We start from the raw sequence: 19,055 nt of genomic DNA, 5'->3' as shown, positions 1-19,055 counted from the left end.
AGGGTGGTGTGGGCATCCTCCTCAGCAGGAGAATCAGGTTGGCCAATCTACGGGTATGGAAGCGGGCAGATGGGAGGGTCCTGGTGGTCTCAGGGATATTGGAGTAGTGCAGGTGACCCTAGCCACGATATACTGCCCCAAAATGGGGCAATCCCAGTTCCTCCGACGGTGGGACTGCTATTGCTCGGAGGGGATTTTAACATGTGGGCAGACCGGTGCATGGACCATAGTAGCAGCGAAAGGTACGAGGGGGGTGGCAGGACACAGGAAGGGTGGGGGGTCTTCTGGACTATATGAGTGATCAGGGATTGGTCGATGTATGGCGGGAGGGTCACCCGGTTGAAAGGTGCTATAATTATTTCTCACAATCCCATGGGTCTAGAATGAGGATTCATTACTGGTTTATGCGTCAGCCACTTGGACAAAGGGTGGTTATGAGTGGTCTCACCCCGGTTAGTTGGTTGGTCTCGCTTCGGGCCTTGAAACATGCAAATCCCTCTGGTGATGCAATGATATGCTGTTGAAAGATGCAATTTTTGTGGAAGAAATTAGGGTTGCGATAGATGAATATTTTTGCCTGAATGATACTGGTGAAGTTGAACTTGGGACGCTGCCAAGGCCACATGGCGGGGCTTCCTGATACGGGAGGGTACGACTAAGAAGAGAATCAGGGCGCACCAGACAGAGAAACGGAGGGAGGAGATCTGAGTGCTGGAGGTGGGAGGGCTGGAGGGAGGAAGTATTAGTGAGGGTTTATTAGAATTGTCTAGGGAGAAACGACAGGAACTGAAGGAAATAGAGGTGGGGAGGGTGGTCTAAGGTCTGCAATCATTGAAGCAGCGATATTAGGGGGACAAGGCCGACGCCATGCTAGCATCGAAACTTCAGGGACAAAGAGCAGATCAGTAGGTAGCTGCATTGAGGACTTGGAAGGGCTCCAGCATTCCAACACAGGGGAAGTCCTGAAGTATTTGCCCGGTTCTACAAGCAGTTATATGGGGATGAAGGGAATGTAGGTAAGGAAAAACTTGATGGGTATCTAAATGAGGCATCCCTGCCGCTTTTGGGTGAAAGTGAAAGGGACGTCATGGAGACCCTGATCACTTCAGAGAAGGTACTCTGAGCAATTGGCGGGTTGAGAGTGGGGAGTGGGGAAGGCTCCGGGGGAAGATGGATATAATCACCAGATTTTACAAAACATTATCTGGAAGCTTGGTTCGACACATGGCGAGATTGTTTAACAATATCTTGTCCACAGGGAAGGTATCCCCCTCGTTTGGGAAGGCATTGCTAACGGTTATACCCAAGGCGGGAAAGGACCCCAGGAGCTGTAAATCATACCGCCCCATACCCCTATTGAATGTAGACAACAAGGATGGAAGGTGCACTCTGATCAGGTGGGGTTTATTCGGGGAAGGCAGGAGGCAGACACTTTGCGAAAGACGCTGCACTTAACGGAGGCGGCAGTAAAGGGGGTGGGCAACCCGGTTTTGGTGGCACTGGATCCCGAAAAAGCATTCGGCCGTGTGAATTGGGACTTTCTCTATGGGGTGTTAAGGAAGTATGGCTTAGGAGAGAAAATGTTGAGGGGGATTCGGACGTTGCACGTGTCTCCAGTGGTGAAGGTTGCGGCTAATGGCAGACTGTCTAGATCCGTTAATCTGAACAGGGGTACAAGACAGTGCGCCTCTCCTCTTTGCACTGTCAATGGAGCCGCTTGCAGAAAGCAGTTGAGGCAGTCCCCACGGGTGGAAGGGATTAGGGTAGGGGGGAGGGAATTCAAAGTGGGATTTTAGCAGGTGATGTTCTGTTACACATGGTCAATCTGACGAGCTCGACCACTGCAGCGTTGGGGATCATCAAGCAATATGGGAGATACGCGGGATTCAGGGTTAATAAGGGGACGTCTGTCATTTTCCCCTTTGCTGAGGTTGGTCAGAGAGATGTGGAGGACCTGTGACCCCTGGGGTTGGAAATTTAATTGGATAACATGCACTACCTGGGAGTCACCATCGTTAGGCCTGGGAGAGGCTAATTGCCAACCCCTCTTCAGTAAATTAATTAGCGAAATGTTGAGATTGGGGAGAAGGGACAAATCTCGTGGATGGGTAGACAATGCCCTCAAAAAGAACCTGTTGCCCAGAGTGTTGTATTTTTTGCAGATGTTACCAACAAGGGCCCCGGAGGCCCTACTACTAAATCCAGGGTGTCACGGTTTCTATGGCAGGACAGGAAACCGAGGGTGGGATACGCAACATTGATATTGCCGAAAGAGGAAGGAGGGGTGGGGTTCCCAGACCTGAGTCTGTATTACACAGCAGCACAAATGCGGGCAATGGTCCCAGACCTGAGGGAGGACCGGGACAAACAATGGGTCTTTTTAGAATTCCCACTGCAGCCTGCTACAGTGGGAGAGTGGCTTTGGGTCCCGAGAGGATTGCTCCCAAAGTAAATTAGGAAACATAAGTGCTTGGTGGGGATTTATTGGGAGGTTTGGGTAAGGGGGCCAAAGGGGGGACGGTCACCACATGGCCCTCACCAATGAGTCACATCTGTGCTCCACCTGTGAGGGACGGGATACCTGAACCAGAAAAAAAGAATGGTTTGAGGATGGTAGGAGAGATGTGGAGGCAGGACTGGCCAGTGTTGGTCAGTTGTGGATGAAGGGGAAACCTATTGGGATACAGGAATTGGAAGCAAGCTTGGGGATTGGGAGGCTCCTGGTCCTACTATACCTGAGGTTGAAGGGGGTTTTCACTGTGGATAAATGGAGAGACCAGATCCAAAGAGACCTCATCCCGGTGGAATGGTCACTCGGAAATGCTGGGACTTATATCATTGCTTTATAAAGTGCTGGTGGAAACCCTGGGGGGTTCTGTGGAGGGGCTCTGGCAGAAACGGGACAGGGACCTCAGCTTTGCAGTGGACAGACACGTATGGCACCTAATGTGTAGGAGGGCCTTCAAAACACCACTAGCCTATCAGTATAAACTACACGGAGTGCAGTTGTTACATTGGTGGCAATATGACCTGGTGCAGTTCTCCAAGATGTTTTCCACAGCGAGTCCTATGTGCTGGCATGGCTGCGGGGTCAAGGCTGATTATGGGCATACGTGGTGGAAATGCCCTATGGTTCAGGTGTACTGGACCAAAGTCCTGGGATGGATCAAGGGGGGAAGGGAGTTGGGGTTAGTATTATTTGGTTTGGAAAATCAAGACAGCCAGTGGCAACCCTTGCCCCATATGTCTCACTTTCCGTTATTGGTGGTGGGGGCACGCCTAGCCAGATATTGCAAAAGAGAAATTTCCAAGCCTGAAAGAGTGGTCTGGTATGGCAAAAGACATTTACATAATGGAAAAGATCACAGCAGCAATTCATGGGGGCAGTGGGGATATTGAGAGGAAATGGCTGCAATTCCATGCTAATTTTGGCTAATGTGGGGTGAAATGTGATCGTTCAATGGGAAGTGGATCGGCACCGGCTGAGAGCAGAGGAGAAACATGAACATGTGGGGGGTTTTGCAACCATACCAGGCCCCGAGGGGCCAAGTAAGTGAATGACGGGCTGGACATTCAGCAGGACTGGAGAGGTTGTATTGAGGAGGGAGGCGGGGGGAGTTAAGGGAGGGGCGAGGAGGGGGGTGTTGGTGGGGGTTGGGAACAGCTGAAAGAATCAATTTCTGAAATATGAGGTTGGACGCTTAATCCCTCATAATTTGTTTGTACCTTTCTTTGCTGTCTTTAAAAACAATAACATTCCATTTTCCCAAAAAAGAAAAGTCGAAGGCCGTAAGATGCTGGGCACTCTGGAATTTGGTGACCATGTGCAGAAGGTTTTGAGCCCTCACCTCAGGTGGTGAGGCTTTTCCCAAGGATGCATCCAGGACTGCTCCCATGAATTGGAGCATTTGAAATGGTATCATGTGGGACTTCTTGAAATTGAGGGAGAAGTCCTGTCTGTGAAGAGAGTGGCAGGTTACGCTGAGATGTTCCAAGACCTGTTTGGGGGAACGGTTCCCCCGATCAGCGAATCGTCCAGGTAGAAGTAGATGTGAATTCTCCCCTCTCTGCTGAAACTCGCTGCCACCACTGCCTTCAACTTAGTGAAAACCCTCAGGGCGGAGGTCAGCCCAAATGGCACAACTCGAAATCATGAGAACAGCCAACGGTGAACCTCAGGTACTTTTCTGTGCTTGTGATGGATAGGCACATGAAGGGAATAGTTTCTTACCTGTAACTCTATTTCTCCAGCATTGGTATCTTTCATGGATTCACATGCTTAGAATATTCCCCGTCGTCAGGCTGGGACAACTGAGGGTTCCAAGCCTGACGACAGGGAATATTCTAAGCATGTGAATCCATGAAAGATACCAATGCTGGAGAAAGTATCCTGAAGCTCCAATTACACCATCCTATCCTGGAGTGGAGGGCCTGAAGTATCTGAGAAATAGTAACCATCTTGAACTTGTCCTTCCTAAGGAACTTGTTCAAGCGTCTCAAGTCCAAGATGGGTCTCAATCCTCCATCCTTCTTGGAGATAATCAAATAAGGAGAGTACCATCCTTTGTTCCTCTCCGTCACAGGTACTGGTTCTATAGCACCTTTCTCTAGCACGCTCAACATTTCCTGCAAAAAACGGATCCAGAATTCTGAACAAGTGGCTCCCCGGTGGATTATCCTGAGGCCTTCTTAAAAAGGAGAGGCAGTAACCCTCAGCTATTGTTTCCAATGCCCATGCAGGTGGGGTTATACCCCGACATTCTTTCAGATGCTGCGAGAGTCTGCCTCCCACTGGGGTTTTGTAGGTTAAGGCCTCAAAGAGGGTCTGAGGCGGCTGAACCAGCGGCTGTGGGTAAAGTAGCTGTTGCTGGGGCGGTCTTGGCACCTCTCCCATGTCCACCACAAGGGAATTTTCTTTAGTCCCTTTAACCTTCCAGTCATCTCGCTTTACCAAAGGCGGAGGAGTAATGAAAGGACCTACCCCTCCAAGTGAGTCCACTGGGGTGTGACGGTTGTGTGTTTCACTGCCGCCTTTGAGGTCTGCAGCTTCTCCAGGCTCTCGTCAGCCTTGCTGCCAAACAGCTGATTGCCATCAAAGGGCATGTGACGCATCCAGTGCAAATCCTGACTTCCTCAACCACGCAAATCTGCATATCACTGTGTTCGCCGCCATGGCTGTGCTGATGCTGTCTGTAGAGTCCAAGCCTGACTGAAGAGACACACATGGCATCCTTTCTCGCTCTTACAATGTTCAGGAAGCCATCTCTCTTCCCCCTCGGGAGCGTGTTCAGCCACCATGGTTATGCAGTCCCACAAAGTGAACGAGAATTGTGCTAGAGCGCAAGTGGCATTAGCTAACTTTAGCACCATGCTTCCGTCAGAAAATCTCTTTTTCGCCATTGCGTCGAAACGCTTAACATATGGTGGCATGGTTGGATAAGCAGCCTGCTTTGATGTTGATGTTGTTGCCTGAACTATTACATTCTCTGGTGTTTGGTGTTTAGACAAGTAGTTTGGATCACTACTTTTGGGCCTGTACCTTTTGGTGAGGGTTTTTATTGACGGACTGACTTGTTTCCGATGCCTCCCAATTTGCCTTAACCCTTTTCTGCAGGGCAATATGAAAAGGTAATACAGGGTCCTTCCGAGGTCCCTTATCAAGAATATCAGTAAGGTTGTCCGGTTCCATGTAATAATGTTGCCACAAAAATCTCGCCATGCAAAAATATCACCGAAAAATGGCCGTTTTGTTATTTACGGCGACCATATATATGGCAATATTATTAACTGATACCGGTTGTCCTGTTCAAATGGAGGAGCAGGCCGGTCCCATCCCGAAAAGTCTATCACCATGGACATAGGTTTCTGTATGAAGCATCTGCATCTTCTGCCGGGTCTGGATTGCAAAATTCCAGCTCTAGCAATGTGTCTATGCCACCTGCTGACTGTAGGTTCTCATAAAGGTCTTTTATTCTTGGCTCCTCCGAAATGAGGGCCTCAGAAATTTTGGGTGTTCCAAATTCTAAACCAAATGGAGGAGTATCCTGGTCGAATGGTTCATGCTCCTCGTAAAGGGAGGATAAGGACTTGAACAAATCCTTCCTTGAGAGTGGTTTGTAGGTTTTCTCAACCTCCTTCAAAGCAATCTAAGGTTTCATCAGTAATGGCGTTGATGACTTTGATGCGGATGACGTCGATGGCTTCAGCAATTTTGGCATCGATGGAGCCCTCAGGGGGCTTGTTATCAGACTCGATAGTCTTCGGTGGTTGGTCGTCTAGTTGAGACCTCGGCGGTTCTCGAGGGGTCTCAGCTTTTTCTGCCGGGCTTGAGGGCATGCAGGATTTGGCCTTAGCTCTTTCCTTGTCAGATTTTGATGGTGCAACAGGAGCATGGCTTCTCGTTTTCTCTTTTGAGGGGGCCAGGGTCACTTTTTCGAAAATGTCCAGCATTTCTTTGCCTGAAGACCTCCCATTCGGCATGAGTCGCTGACTTACTTGGGCAGGCTAGTTTCCTCTCAGGCAAGGGATCAGAGGACGTGAAGGAGACCTATGGTGCCTTTTCTTCAACTTTTTTGATCAAGATGAGGAATGGTGCGAACTGCTCCTAGAACAGGAGCGTTTTTTTAACCGTTTCCTCAGAGGAGTCGCCTCTCGATTCGTCATACGAGCTCCCTTTCCAACAGCGTAATCGAGGGTAATTTTGTAGGGGGCCTACTCACTGCTAACTCCCCCTTATGCTCCTTTAATTGCTTACTGGTCACAAACTGGTAAGGCTCACAGTCTACCTTCCTGTGCTCGACACCAAGGCACCACAGACACACCCGATGGGGATCTGTGATAGACATCTTGGCGCTGCAGTCATGGCACCTTTTAAACCCTGTCTTCGGTATCGATGAAGCAGATGACGAGGCCATTTCTTCGCAATGTTGCAGTTTCTGAGGAAACCGAAGCGTGCTGTAATTCTCGAAGCGTTGGCTATCGCAGAGAAACGGAATTGAAGCCAACAGTACCCTCTGCCGATTTTTTTTCCAAAGCAGCAAAAACCTAAAAGGGAACATATCTAAAGATGAGGAACATGTGGGATGACACAATCCATTCGAAGGGATTGATTTGCATGGAAGTGAAAATGTTGGCAATGCCCTTAGAGCAATGAACACTTTAGGACAATTATCCCTGGCCTCTCAAGCTGGGAGTGTGGAATGCGATGGTGTCATCATTTGTGGAACGTGAGAGTTGTTGTGTTCCACGGCTGACGGTTGGGCTCATCAGTTAGAGAGAGTGTGAGTGGGGTCTGGGGCAAGCCCAGTGTTTCTTCTTCCTGTCTTGTTCTTCGTGCCCCCTACAATCCTAATGTTTTGGTGAAGGTGCAGGACTTGGACAATAAAGTATCAGCAAACTTACCTGGAGTCTCCAGAACCTTACTTCACCACAGTATCCACTAAGAAAACCCTATCTGATGTATCCCCGTAGAGATGACAATCTCTTGGAAGAGGTCCCTGAAGGAATATGAAGATGAAAGAAAGAGAAGTAGGTGACGTCACAAGAGATGAGCGTGATGCACTGAAAAGAGTGGCTGAAGAAGAGGATGTATAGACTTTATGGAATCTGATGATGAAGTTAAGAATCAAGTAAACTTTCATACGCGAAGTGAAGATTGCATGTGTGAAGACCACTGCAGAAAATGCAAGCCGTTTAATAACTGTACAGATTCAGCAAGGCAAGTAGACTAAGTAATCTTAGAAGCTGTCTATATGTAGTGAATAGAATGCAGGTGGTGCCGCCATTATATAGAATCTTGGCTTCAGTGTCATAATTTTAGTAAGCTTAAGCCCTTGGAGAAGATGGATGAAAGTTGTGTCACAGCAAGAAAGCAGCTGGAATCGAGGAAGGACTGAGAAAGGCTGTCTGGCCTGGTGTCAAAGGCTGGAGCAGCCAAGAACTGGTTATCTATCCTTGAACAGTGAACGTGAGAAGCAGAGTCATCCCTTGTTAAGGTGCAAAGAAAGAACACTGAGTGGCAAGTTTTATTCATTTAATATAATGAAATGCTATAAAATGTGCCGAGTTGCTGTCTCCTGTCACGTGGGCTATGTTTGGAAGTAGAAGCTGGGCATGCAGCTCTAGACTTAAAATAGCGTATGCTCACACACCTATATTCCCAGGAGCGAGGATACTTTGCAAGGCCAAGTTCAAAGGCAATCCCCATGGCAGAAGACATGGATGATGATATGTTGGGCTAATTGGGTGGGGAGACAGTCGAAATCCACCCACTGACACCTGGGGTACCAGCTTACGTGCTGCTAGTGAGCCAAATGTTCTGCAAGGGCACAAGCATGCCAACCAATTATAGAAGGCCATATAATGAAGAGCCTTATATTTTGATAGCCAATGATGCGCTGTGTGTAAAATAACTGTTGAAGATGACTTGCACTAGGGGTGGGCATAAATTGTCCACCTGACTGTAGAGACCCAATCACAACCCGATCCCTTATAGAAAGTATACTTCGATGTTCCCTTCAAGCCTATAATAACCCTGCATAGGTTTTCTTGTTTGGCGCGTAGTGCGATGTCACGTATGACACATTTATAAATGTAATTTTTTATGAAAAGCTTCAAGTGAGATTATGCTGTGCGACGTCCGTTGTAACTCCCTGTTTTAGACAAAAAACAGCAAAACGATGGCCTTCTTCCTGAGTTAGTTTGATTTTTTGGTGTAAGAGTTACTCTGCATCTCCGATCTGCTGCAAGATATGCTACCTATTTAAGAGCATATGATTACTCGAGCAGCCCCAACGAGTATGAAAGAATGTGCCATGTTGTGTGTGACAGCGCAAGCAACCAGGGGACGTAGCTCTACACCACTTACACAGGAAGTCCTGTGTGTAATATACCCTGTGGAGGATTTTAGTTGGATCAGTCGTAAGCATGCTGGAATGCCGATTTCACATGGCGACATCAGGGCCTCCTGCCAATCTTCCTCCTCAATCGAGCTCACATCCACTTATCAGTTTTGCTTGAGTCTAGGGAGGGGGATTACGTGTGTTTGGGGTCCCACTCATGTGTTGAGATAGTCTCTTTTTATGATTGCTAATCAGGATCCCCATGATGGAGAACCTGTTGCCCAACTAGCAACAGAATAATCTGGCATTACCTGTTTAAGTTGTGTCTCCGAGTTGACGAATATCTCACACATGTTACAGTTAAAGGCTTTGTTCTGTATGCCGATGCTGCCCTTGTTGCCAATCCGCTTCGATTTGTGCACCGTCCTGGACAGAATCTTGCCTCTGCTTCTCTTCACTTGAGTATTGTGGCCCTCCAACATGGACTTATGCTTAGCACCTAAAACAACAAACACAGAATTTAAAAATCGGTGATATTTGCCAAATATAATAAACAGAACAAGGTGAGAGGTTATTATAAGAGGCTGCATGCAGATTTTGTTACAAAAAAGTCCAATCATTCTCTCAGCCCTCATTTGCATCTGTGGACGCTGGGCATGGAATAGCTAAGCAGGATGGGGGATGTCCTGGCCAGAGGGCAGTTCCACAGTCTGTGCAGAGAGCGAGACCAGAGAAACAAGGAAGTGGATGGGCATGGGCCAGAGCACACAGTGACAGGAATGGGAAGTGTTTGGCACAGGCGCGACCTGGAGCTAAGCAAGGATAGGGTGCACAAGGCCAAGGATGGCGACCAGAGCAATAGAAGCGAGACTTGCAGGTAAGCAGGTGGAGTGATACGAGACAGAGATCGAAAGGGGGACTCGTACATCCCTTCCACAACAGCCCTAGCAACCCTGCGTCAAGGTGGTTTGATGGTGTGGAAACTGGTGGCAACCAATGTCTCGTCTCCTAATGACCCTGCCCTACAGCCGGAAGTTCAGTCAACTGTCTTTTAAGCTATGAATGGATCTGTGCATGCTTAGTAGTGTTTTCAGTTTGCCCTTTCAGGTGATGGATTCTAGCCGTTGCTAAGTTTTACCAAAGAAAGTTGAACTGCTGGTAGTTCACACTTCACTTCAGCCTTTCAGGAAACTTCCTTTCTCTAAAAAGAGCAATTTTGAGATTAAGATAACATAAGAAAGGCCAAGAATGAGAAATGAGTAGACTTACCAGTGTTGTGAGCCTCTAGCTGCGACGCGGAGTTGACGGTCACTTTGCAAGTTGGACAGTGGAGATGCTGCTTGCTTCTCTTGACTTCTTTTTCAGTGTCTGGAGCAGAGGTGATGCTTGCACTTGAGTCGCTCATGGCAACTCCCCCTTCGTCTGGCGCCAGAATAGCAACCACCCCAGAAATGTCCAAAGCGCACTCGGAAGATTCAGAAACCGGTGGCGACTCCAGAGAGGATACACTACCGCAGATCCCAGCCGAAGAGGATTCCTCAGAGCTCGGTGTCAGCATGAGTGAACAGCAGTCGGGCTCCGTTTCCTTCTGCCGCAGAACATCGTTCTGTTGGACTGCAACAGGTAAGCACAAATGCAACCAATCAGTTGATTTCTTTAAAAAAATGGAGATATTCAACATTATTATGAACCCCCATGCTGTCCAAACTACCCTGTGCCACCCCCAAACTCCATGTCCAATAATGACCTCACAGATCTCAGCCATGATCCTACTACATTGTAGTTTTCAAGACTTGTGTGTTTGTCCTTCTGGGCCATACACCGGTTTCCATCTAACAGCTGTGGCGAACTGTCCTAATATCAAACACTAGCGGTTTACAGTCATTGCATCGAATGCCGAACTATTCAATGCCTTACCATCTAAAAAAAGGCGTAGAAAAAAAAGCATTTTAAAAAAGAAACATCAAATGCATTTTTTTCTTTTTTTTTTTTTTTTTAATGGGGTGGGGGGGTCCTCCCAACTCCTCTTTTTTAACCTTTAAAAACCCAATACAAATAAAATAAACCCTTTACCTTAAAAAGAATTGCATTCAATTTTTTTTTCAACGCTTTTTTTTAGATGGTAAGGCATTCCATGCTTTGGCATTCGATGCTATGATTAGATACCAACACTAGCTGCATATAAATAGCTTGAAATTAATATCCTTTCCAATAAATACCTGGTTTCAGTTAGGATAGGATTGCTCATTTAGAGCCAAGCGCAGCAAGGCCACCAATAGTGGCAGATGGGGTCCATACAAGACCACTTACGTTACATGGTACCCATACAAAAGCCACAACTTTTTCCATTGTTACAGCTTATTTTTAACAGGAGATAAGCGCAAGGAACAGGTGCAAGGGCACACATCTGTCTTATTTTAATTCAAACAGGAGCTCATTAACATGCAAAGTTGAGGCTTTTAATCTCAGAAGACTGCTTAAACATTACACTTGCAGGCCCTATGCAACACAAACCTTGAAGTTACATGATCGAAGCAGCTAGAAATCAGGAAGAGGCACTTCCCAAGCATCGCCACAATCTTATGCCCGTGCCTCACAAATCGCTGTATGTGCACGTGCATGCCTATACACAGGTCAGGGTAGGCTGAGGGAGCTATTTCAGCAGCATTCTACAACCTTAGACCCAGCTTACACAGTGGCCTAGGCCCTTACAAAATGCCTGAGCCTATCCACACAAACGCACTTAGCCTGCTTTTCAGTGTGCTGCAAGCTTCTTGTCTGTGTTGCACATCCCATCCTTACATTTCTTAGCAGTCTTAGCATGAGACCGAAGGGGGTGAGGGCAATGACCCATTGCTTTTGTGATCACAGAGGGCACACATAGCAACCGTCCAGTTTAGGAGGAGTATGGTGTTGTTCTGCTGCTGTCTGACATTTCCCCCAAGACATCTTTCCAACTTGTACTACAGTTGTAAATGTAAGAGTACAATTCGGTCACCACCCCAAGCACTCCAGGGAGACAGCCTAGCAGCTCCTCCCCCCTCCCAGCTCTTCTGTAGAGAAATAGCTGTTAATGGATAAGGTGGAACCTTCCCTGGCTCCAGGAGACTCCCTGTGGGCAAGAGCTCATGCCTTGTGCACATGATAATCCCCAACCACCTTTCCATACACTGGGAAGGATAGCCCTTTATAATCTGCTTGAATAAAGTATGGCTGTCCTTGCCCTGCTCCAGAGGTGTAGACCGGGTAGGGCCTGAGCGGCGTGCCAGGGCCACCAAAATTCTGTAAATGTCCACTTTGCTGTGTAGGCATTTACAGATGTTAATGTCACTGCGTTGTGCCCAACTACATGCGTTTCAGGCCCCACTTGTTAGACAATCCAGGCTACACCTCTGCCATTCTCCCATCATTTTAGCTGTGGCACAAGAAACAATAATCAAATGAAAATATTTTTGTAAAGAAATCTATACCTAATTATTTTGTGCTTTTGATCGGTTTGGTCTCTTTCTGGGTTCTCTTTTCTAATTTTCTGCACTTTTAACACTCGTACATTAAATTGAATTTTGTTCCGTTTGACATAACACGTTTGAATATGGTTATTGTTTCCCCAATGTCAGCGACGAAGGAGACACTCATCTTTTTGGACAGCCCATCAGATGCCACAGCCCCATAGCCCCTGTCTATCACTACCAACACACTGCTCTTTATAATCCTGCAGCTGTTTCACCTCCCTGTACCCTTTTTTACATCAAAGTGAGCACATTATTGAGAAATTCCCACATCCATCCATCCATCCATCCATCCATCCATCCATCCATCCTGCTCCGCCTTGCAACATAAAAAATCCCCTGCAGCATTGCTGATACCCAGGGCCTGGTGCCAGGTGAAAACCTGGCGAGTGTGTGTCTGTTGGTAGCAGTGGAGGGGAAATTTGCACTGCATACTGTCTAAGAAGAGTTTGGGGCTTGAGGGAGACAGCAAGGTAGAGCTTTGGGCGAAATGAGCAGGGATTTCAGCCCCTACCCTGACCAATGCCTGACAAATGCTTGTATTGGCCTGGCCAAGACGGGCCCTGCTCTGAGGAGCAGAATTGCCAACAGGCCACTGAGCAAGGTAGAGTGACCTTTGAGGCACCTCTCAGTCTGCCAACCAGTATGCTAAGCAAGGCAAAATGGGTGACTGCTGCCCCAAATTTCAAGTAATCCTTTCTCTGAAACTAAGTTCTCTTAGCTGTTGCTTATGGTAATTGACTAGAGTTTACAGACTGCCTAGCCACACTGTCACTCCCCACCCCGAACTCCCCATCATTTGACAACTCACAGATGCTGGGTGTGCTGCACATGGGATACAATGTATCGATGAGAGTGGGAGAGAAAGCTGGGCAGCCGAAATGGGGCCTGTATGCACGAAGCCAATAGTGGCAGTGGAGGGATGCAGTTTGTTTTGCCTAGACTACATTATTCAGTGTGCAGGTGTTCTGCATTTAAAGTATAGCAGAACCCACAACTGTAGACAGTTACCCTAGGGGTTGATGGACAATTTAAAATACCCATTCCCGCTTCTGCACTGCAACCCATAGAATACAGTTGAGTCCCACAAAAAATGCAGTCCAGCTGTTATATAGTCACTGACATAGCAATCATCACTGCACCTGAAAACACGGCTCTGCATGATTTTAATATTTTAAACTAGTCATCTCTGCTAGCAATGGACTAGTCATCCAAGTCTAATGACTTTTCATGCAATGTAACAATCATTTAATTGACATGTTTGTACAAACTATGGTCTTCTGAAGGGCCTTCTACCCCCACAGCGCTTCAAAGCCAACAATGGCAGTAGGCGCTTTACAATTACCAAATAACATAAGAACATAACATTTAGGATCTTTACTTCTTTACCTTGTTTAACACTCCTTTAGGACTTCAATGGGCTCCGGGAACCAGGGATGCCCACCCACTGTTTTAGATGCTACGCTGAGGAGGTATACAAGATGTGCGATTCCTCAGAGCCCCATATATGTCCCAGAATGCTGAGTCCTAAGAGGAAGGGCTGAGACTGCACCACATCTACCTGGCAGCCAGGGAGGGCGGGTGGGGGGTCAAGAAGCACAATGAAAGGCTCCCTCCAGTTGCCACACATACGTCCGCCATTAGGGGAGTATCCAGAATTGCAAAAAGTGGTGGGGGGTACAAAAAAGTCCTGCAACTTTTCCTCCCAAATGCAGTGCGTGCAATTCCATACAGTCTCATTTGCCCCCTTTTTTGGTAACATTGGTGGCATGTGGCATTTTAACACATAAGAAGGAAAACAAATCCAGGATCATTAAAGAAGCAGGAAACTCCTCTATTAGAGCTCTGCCCAGGCTCTATGGGGCAAAGTACATGCAAACCTCCAAATTTGCATGTGGATTGCACCAATAGAAGTGACTGTACAGAAAGGGATATTGCAAGGAGCATCATCAGTATTTGATACTTAGAGGCACTATGGATGTGACTTTAGAATAAGTTGCCATAAGTAAGGCAAGTGACAAATAACTTAGTGGTGCAAAATACCTACATTGCACTATTATTATATATGGAGCAACTCTATAATCATTAGACATTTTTATATAACACCATGATATATTAACATAAGCATTGAAGTGAATCACTTACAGAGCTGAGGATAAGGCAGTGCTAATAAATGATTTGCCCAGGATCACACACATTGGTTAAATGTTGAAGCCGGGATGCGGGCAATTTAAGCAACTGAACACACCTTCTCAGGTTTAGTTGATATAGATATTAATTAAGGTTTTGCTTTGCATTTCTTGTGCTTAAATATTACTTTATCTATAGCAATCCCTTGGACACAAACCACACTACATAATAAACTAGCCTTTCATAACAAACTAACTATAAACATTGTGTAAGGGTGCAGAAGAATGTGTCTGACACAGTGGTGCCATGTTTGTTGACTAATACTTTTATTTATATATTTAAACATAAAAAAAGAAACCTATCTTGCCCTATTTCTTTTTGTTTTTTTTTAACTATATTAGTGGTCACACAAAAAACACAGCACTATCCCACATCGCATCCCACATATTGTACAAGGATACATTATTTGGTTTGTTGATATATCGGATGTTACAGAGACTCGTCATCATCAGAAATCATGTCACACAAATACATTCTGAAAGAGCTCCAAATATCCTTAGGCCTACATGTCGTAGGCTGAGTCATGACAAATTGTTCTTCTGATTCGCTCACATGTGTTAGTTCACGAAGAAAGTGGTTGATGCTCGGTGGTACATCGCTTTTCCATGTTTGTAAGATGCATTTCTTGGCCACGGCACATGAAATGTTAAACAATCTCCTGATTTTCTCAGAGCACTTGCCAATGTCTCCAAACAAGTATTTTTGAGGGGTTAGTTCAGGGGGGACCTGCGTTATCTCCTCCAACATCACAGCCACAGCATTCCAGAATCCCGCCACCACTGGGCACCCCCAGTACATATGAAAGGATCCCGCTCAAGGTGCACTGCATTTGGGGCATTCGCCCGGGCTATCTGGTATAAATGTTGATATTTTGTCCGGTGTGTAGTGCAACCGGTTTAGACTCTTGAATTGGATTAAACGTAGCCTAGCATTCAGTGACACATTTTTAGTGAGTGATCAGTACCTGGCCCATTTCTTCTCTTCAATGGGCATCTGCAAATCTCTCTCCCACTTTTCCTTGACCTGGTTTACTGTAGGGATGTGGGTCTGTACCGCCAAGTATAGTTTAGAGATTCCCAGGCCCTCCTTAGCTGTTACTAACTGTGTGCATGGATGTGGGAGAGGCTCGTCTGGGAAGAGCGGCCATCTCTTTTGAAATGCAGATCTCACACAGTAATATTGCTATGTCTTAAGTGGCCCCCCACCCAGCGCCCTCAGCAATTCCCTCAGCGATACAAATTTACCATTGATGAACATGTCACCCAATTTCATTTCTCTATTTGAGTCCCAGGATTCCTGTACGCTGCCGTCATGCATTGGGTGTATGCCTGGGAAGTTCCACAGGGGTACTTCTGGGTTATAAGGTGTTAACAATCTCAGCCTCCTATATATAGCCTCCCATGCCCTGAACGTGCAACTCACCGGGTTGTATTTGCATGTATCTTTGTATCGTGGATCAAAGATGACAGATTCTATGTTCGTGGGGTGTGTGGTGTATTCCTCTATCCATGTGTGGGGTAGTCCATCTGAGGTATTGTACAAATATTTCACGAATTGTGCTTGAGCAACATAATAATAAAGCTCAAAGTCAGGGGCTGCTATACCACCCGAGGAGTATGGTTCAGTCATTTTCTCCCACCATATCCTAGCCGTTTTCCCGTTCCGAAGAAATGTTACCACCATAGATCAGAGTTTGGCGAAAAAAGGTCCTACCAGGCCATATGGGGTCGTTCACAAAAAAGTACAGTAACTTGGGTAAGACTATCATTTTAAGAATTGCGACGCTACAATACAGCGAAATTAGGAGGCGCACCCACATCTGGAGTTTAGTATTTAGCGTTTGGAGCGCGCTTTCATGATTGTCTGAGTATAATGTAAGTCTATCCCTGGAAACAAGGACCCCCAGGTATCTGATGTGCTACTCAGACCACTTGAGCCGTTTATTATGTCGGGGCATTTGGTGGCCGGTGTGAGCGGGAATATTTCGGATTTGGCCCTATTTACTGTATACCCGGAGTATGTAGCAAACTCTTGTATTTCTGCCATGATGGGTGCAATGTTCTTCTTAGGTTCATGGACATATAATAGTGTGTCGTCAGCAGATAGTGAGATTAGTTGGGTGGATCCTCTCATCTTTATCCCCCCTATCAGCATGTCTTCGTCTCACCGCAGCTGCCCTTGGCTCTATTGTCAGTGCAAATAGTAGGGGTGAGAATGGACACCCTTGTCTAGTACCCCTGACCAACAAGAATTGTTCGGAGATGGATTGATTAGTTAGTACCCTAGCACCGGGATCAGTATATAACAGTCTCACATACCTAATAAAATTGGGTCCTATCCCAAATGCCTCCAGCACAGCAAGGAGATAGACCCATGAGACGGAATCAAAGGCCTTTTTTGCGTCGAGAGATATAGTCACTGCACTTCCCTCCGGGTCTATTTTTGCCATTATACCAAAGAGTCTACGGAGATTCAGGGCCGTGGGGATAAACCGGTTCTGGTCGGGATGAACAAGGGTAGGCACTGCCGGTAGAAGCTGATTGGCCAGCATTTTTGTAAATATTTTGGCGTCATTATTTATAAGTGACAGGGGCCTATAGGATGACATATCTTGTGGTGGTCGCCGAGGCTTAGGGAGCATGGTTATTACAGCCTCTCTCATAGTTGGGGGTAGTATATTATTTGGCGCTCATCCCGTCTGACCCCGGTGCTTTGCCTGATGAGTGTTTTGATTGCCTCCGTAATTTTATCAGCAGCCACCGGTTGATCCAGTGCCAAGCGGTCCTCATCGGGGAGTTTCAGTAGGGAGAGTGCCGCAAGGTATGACTTGATTTCAGTGTGCGATTTCGTATCCTTGTTTGTATATAGTTCTTTATAGAATTTAGCAAATTCCCTGTTGATCTCATCCCTCAGGAGTACCTCCCCCTGTGCTGTTTGTATACTAGTGATCTGATTCGTTTGCTTGTCGTGTTTAAGTAGGTTGGACAGCGTTTTCCCCGCTTTGTTTCCTTCCCCGTATCTACGTGCCCGTATGGGTGCTGCCACATAACGCATTTCTCTGGTAGCCAAATTGTGAAATTCCTGGAGGTGTGTATGTATGTCAGCTAGTATTCCTTTGTCTTGTGTACGAGTAAAGGCTTCCTCCAATGTGTCTAGTTTACTTTCAATATCCGTTAGCTCAGCTCGCACACCCTTCAGGAGACCAACGGACTTGGACAACAGGACTCCCCTGACCCAAACCCTAAAGGATTCCCACACTGTGGAGTATTTACCAACTGATCCCACATTATTAGTGAAAAATTCTGCTTTTTTGACGTGCAGTGATTCCACCACCCCGGGGTCACCCAGCATTCCACTTGGCATCCTCCATCTTCTTGCAGGACTGGGGGCATTTCGGAGCACCAACTCCAACAACACTGGGGAATGGTCTGATAGTGTGCAGGGCAAAATCTCACATTTTCAGTGCAGTAGTCATAGCCGTGGAAACAAACCAATAATCAATTCTAGACTCAGAGTTGTGAACCAAAGAATAGTATGTATATCTCCTACTACCAGGGTGTATTTCCCGCCAGGCATCTACCAGGGACAGTTGTGGAAGAATGTGGCCCAGTGTCAGGACTGTTTTACTCGGAGCCCTTATAGTTGTTGTGGATCTGTCAAGCGTGGGATCTAGAGCCACGTTAAAGTCACCACCCCACACTATATTGGTCACATAAATTGAAGTAATTAACTGATAAATATTAATATAGAAGTCTGGGTCATCAATGTTAGGTACATATGTGTTAACCAGCAGTAGGTGTTGGCCTGCAACCTCCCCCCATAGCACCACATATCTATCGAGCTGATCCACCTTGTGGCGTTCCAGCTTGAATCCCATGCTTGGATGAATGAGTGTAATAACCCCTCTAGACTGGGAAGAGTATTCAGTATGGAACCTTGGTTTGCCCCATTTGGGCAGTATATGCATGTTGTTCATTCCCACTGTGTGCGTTTCCTACAGCATCAGGACCTGGGGGCCATGCCTATTGATATAATTGCCAACTTTCTTAGCTTTCACCTGGTTATTCAGTCCCCGTATATTCCACGACAACAGTTTTATCCTCAACCCGTCACCAGTGCATTATATGTAAGTATTTTGACGTTGTCTCATCTCACAGGGTTATAGCGCTTGTGCAATTTAGGAAGCGCCAGCATCAGAGCAACCACAATTTTAACAATCAACAAACTGTTAACCACCGTCAACCTCCCACCGGGACATAACGCTTTGCAGTGGCCACAAACCTTCAACTTGTACCAGAATAGGTCTGTTCCGAAACCAAAACAACAGACTCCACACCTTGGTCCCTCCCGCCACCCTCATCATCACCCCCAACTTGATGATGTTCCCCATGAACTTGTGGAATATTCCAGGGGTAGCCATGTTGCTTCACATGACCCCCGGCTTCGGCTCTGTACTCCACTCAACCATAGTTCGTCGGGCCGCCTTTGGCCATTAGTTCATCATAACTGCATTACT

At 46.6% G+C, this 19,055-nt stretch overlaps 1 protein-coding gene across 2 annotated transcripts in view; it reads right to left on the bottom strand.

Moving 5' to 3' along the window:
* Positions 1-19,055, bottom strand: part of LOC138521553 (zinc finger protein 385C-like) — a 1,557,348-nt gene that overhangs the window by 23,292 nt on the left and 1,515,001 nt on the right. For both annotated transcript variants that reach the window (XM_069634485.1, XM_069634487.1), the window contains 2 exons: positions 10,110-10,454; positions 9,152-9,339 (listed from right to left, as the gene is read on the bottom strand). In XM_069634485.1, the coding sequence (XP_069490586.1) occupies positions 9,152-9,339; positions 10,110-10,454 (533 nt within the window). The remainder of the gene's footprint in view (positions 1-9,151; positions 9,340-10,109; positions 10,455-19,055) is intronic.

The sequence above is a fragment of the Ambystoma mexicanum genome, chromosome 13, assembly GCF_040938575.1.
Source record: "Ambystoma mexicanum isolate Mex_15411 chromosome 13, UKY_AmexF1_1, whole genome shotgun sequence".
Taxonomy (NCBI): Eukaryota; Metazoa; Chordata; class Amphibia; order Caudata; family Ambystomatidae; genus Ambystoma; species Ambystoma mexicanum.
The sequence above is the reverse complement of the archived record's forward strand: the minus strand, read 5'-3'. Positions and strand labels throughout refer to the sequence as shown.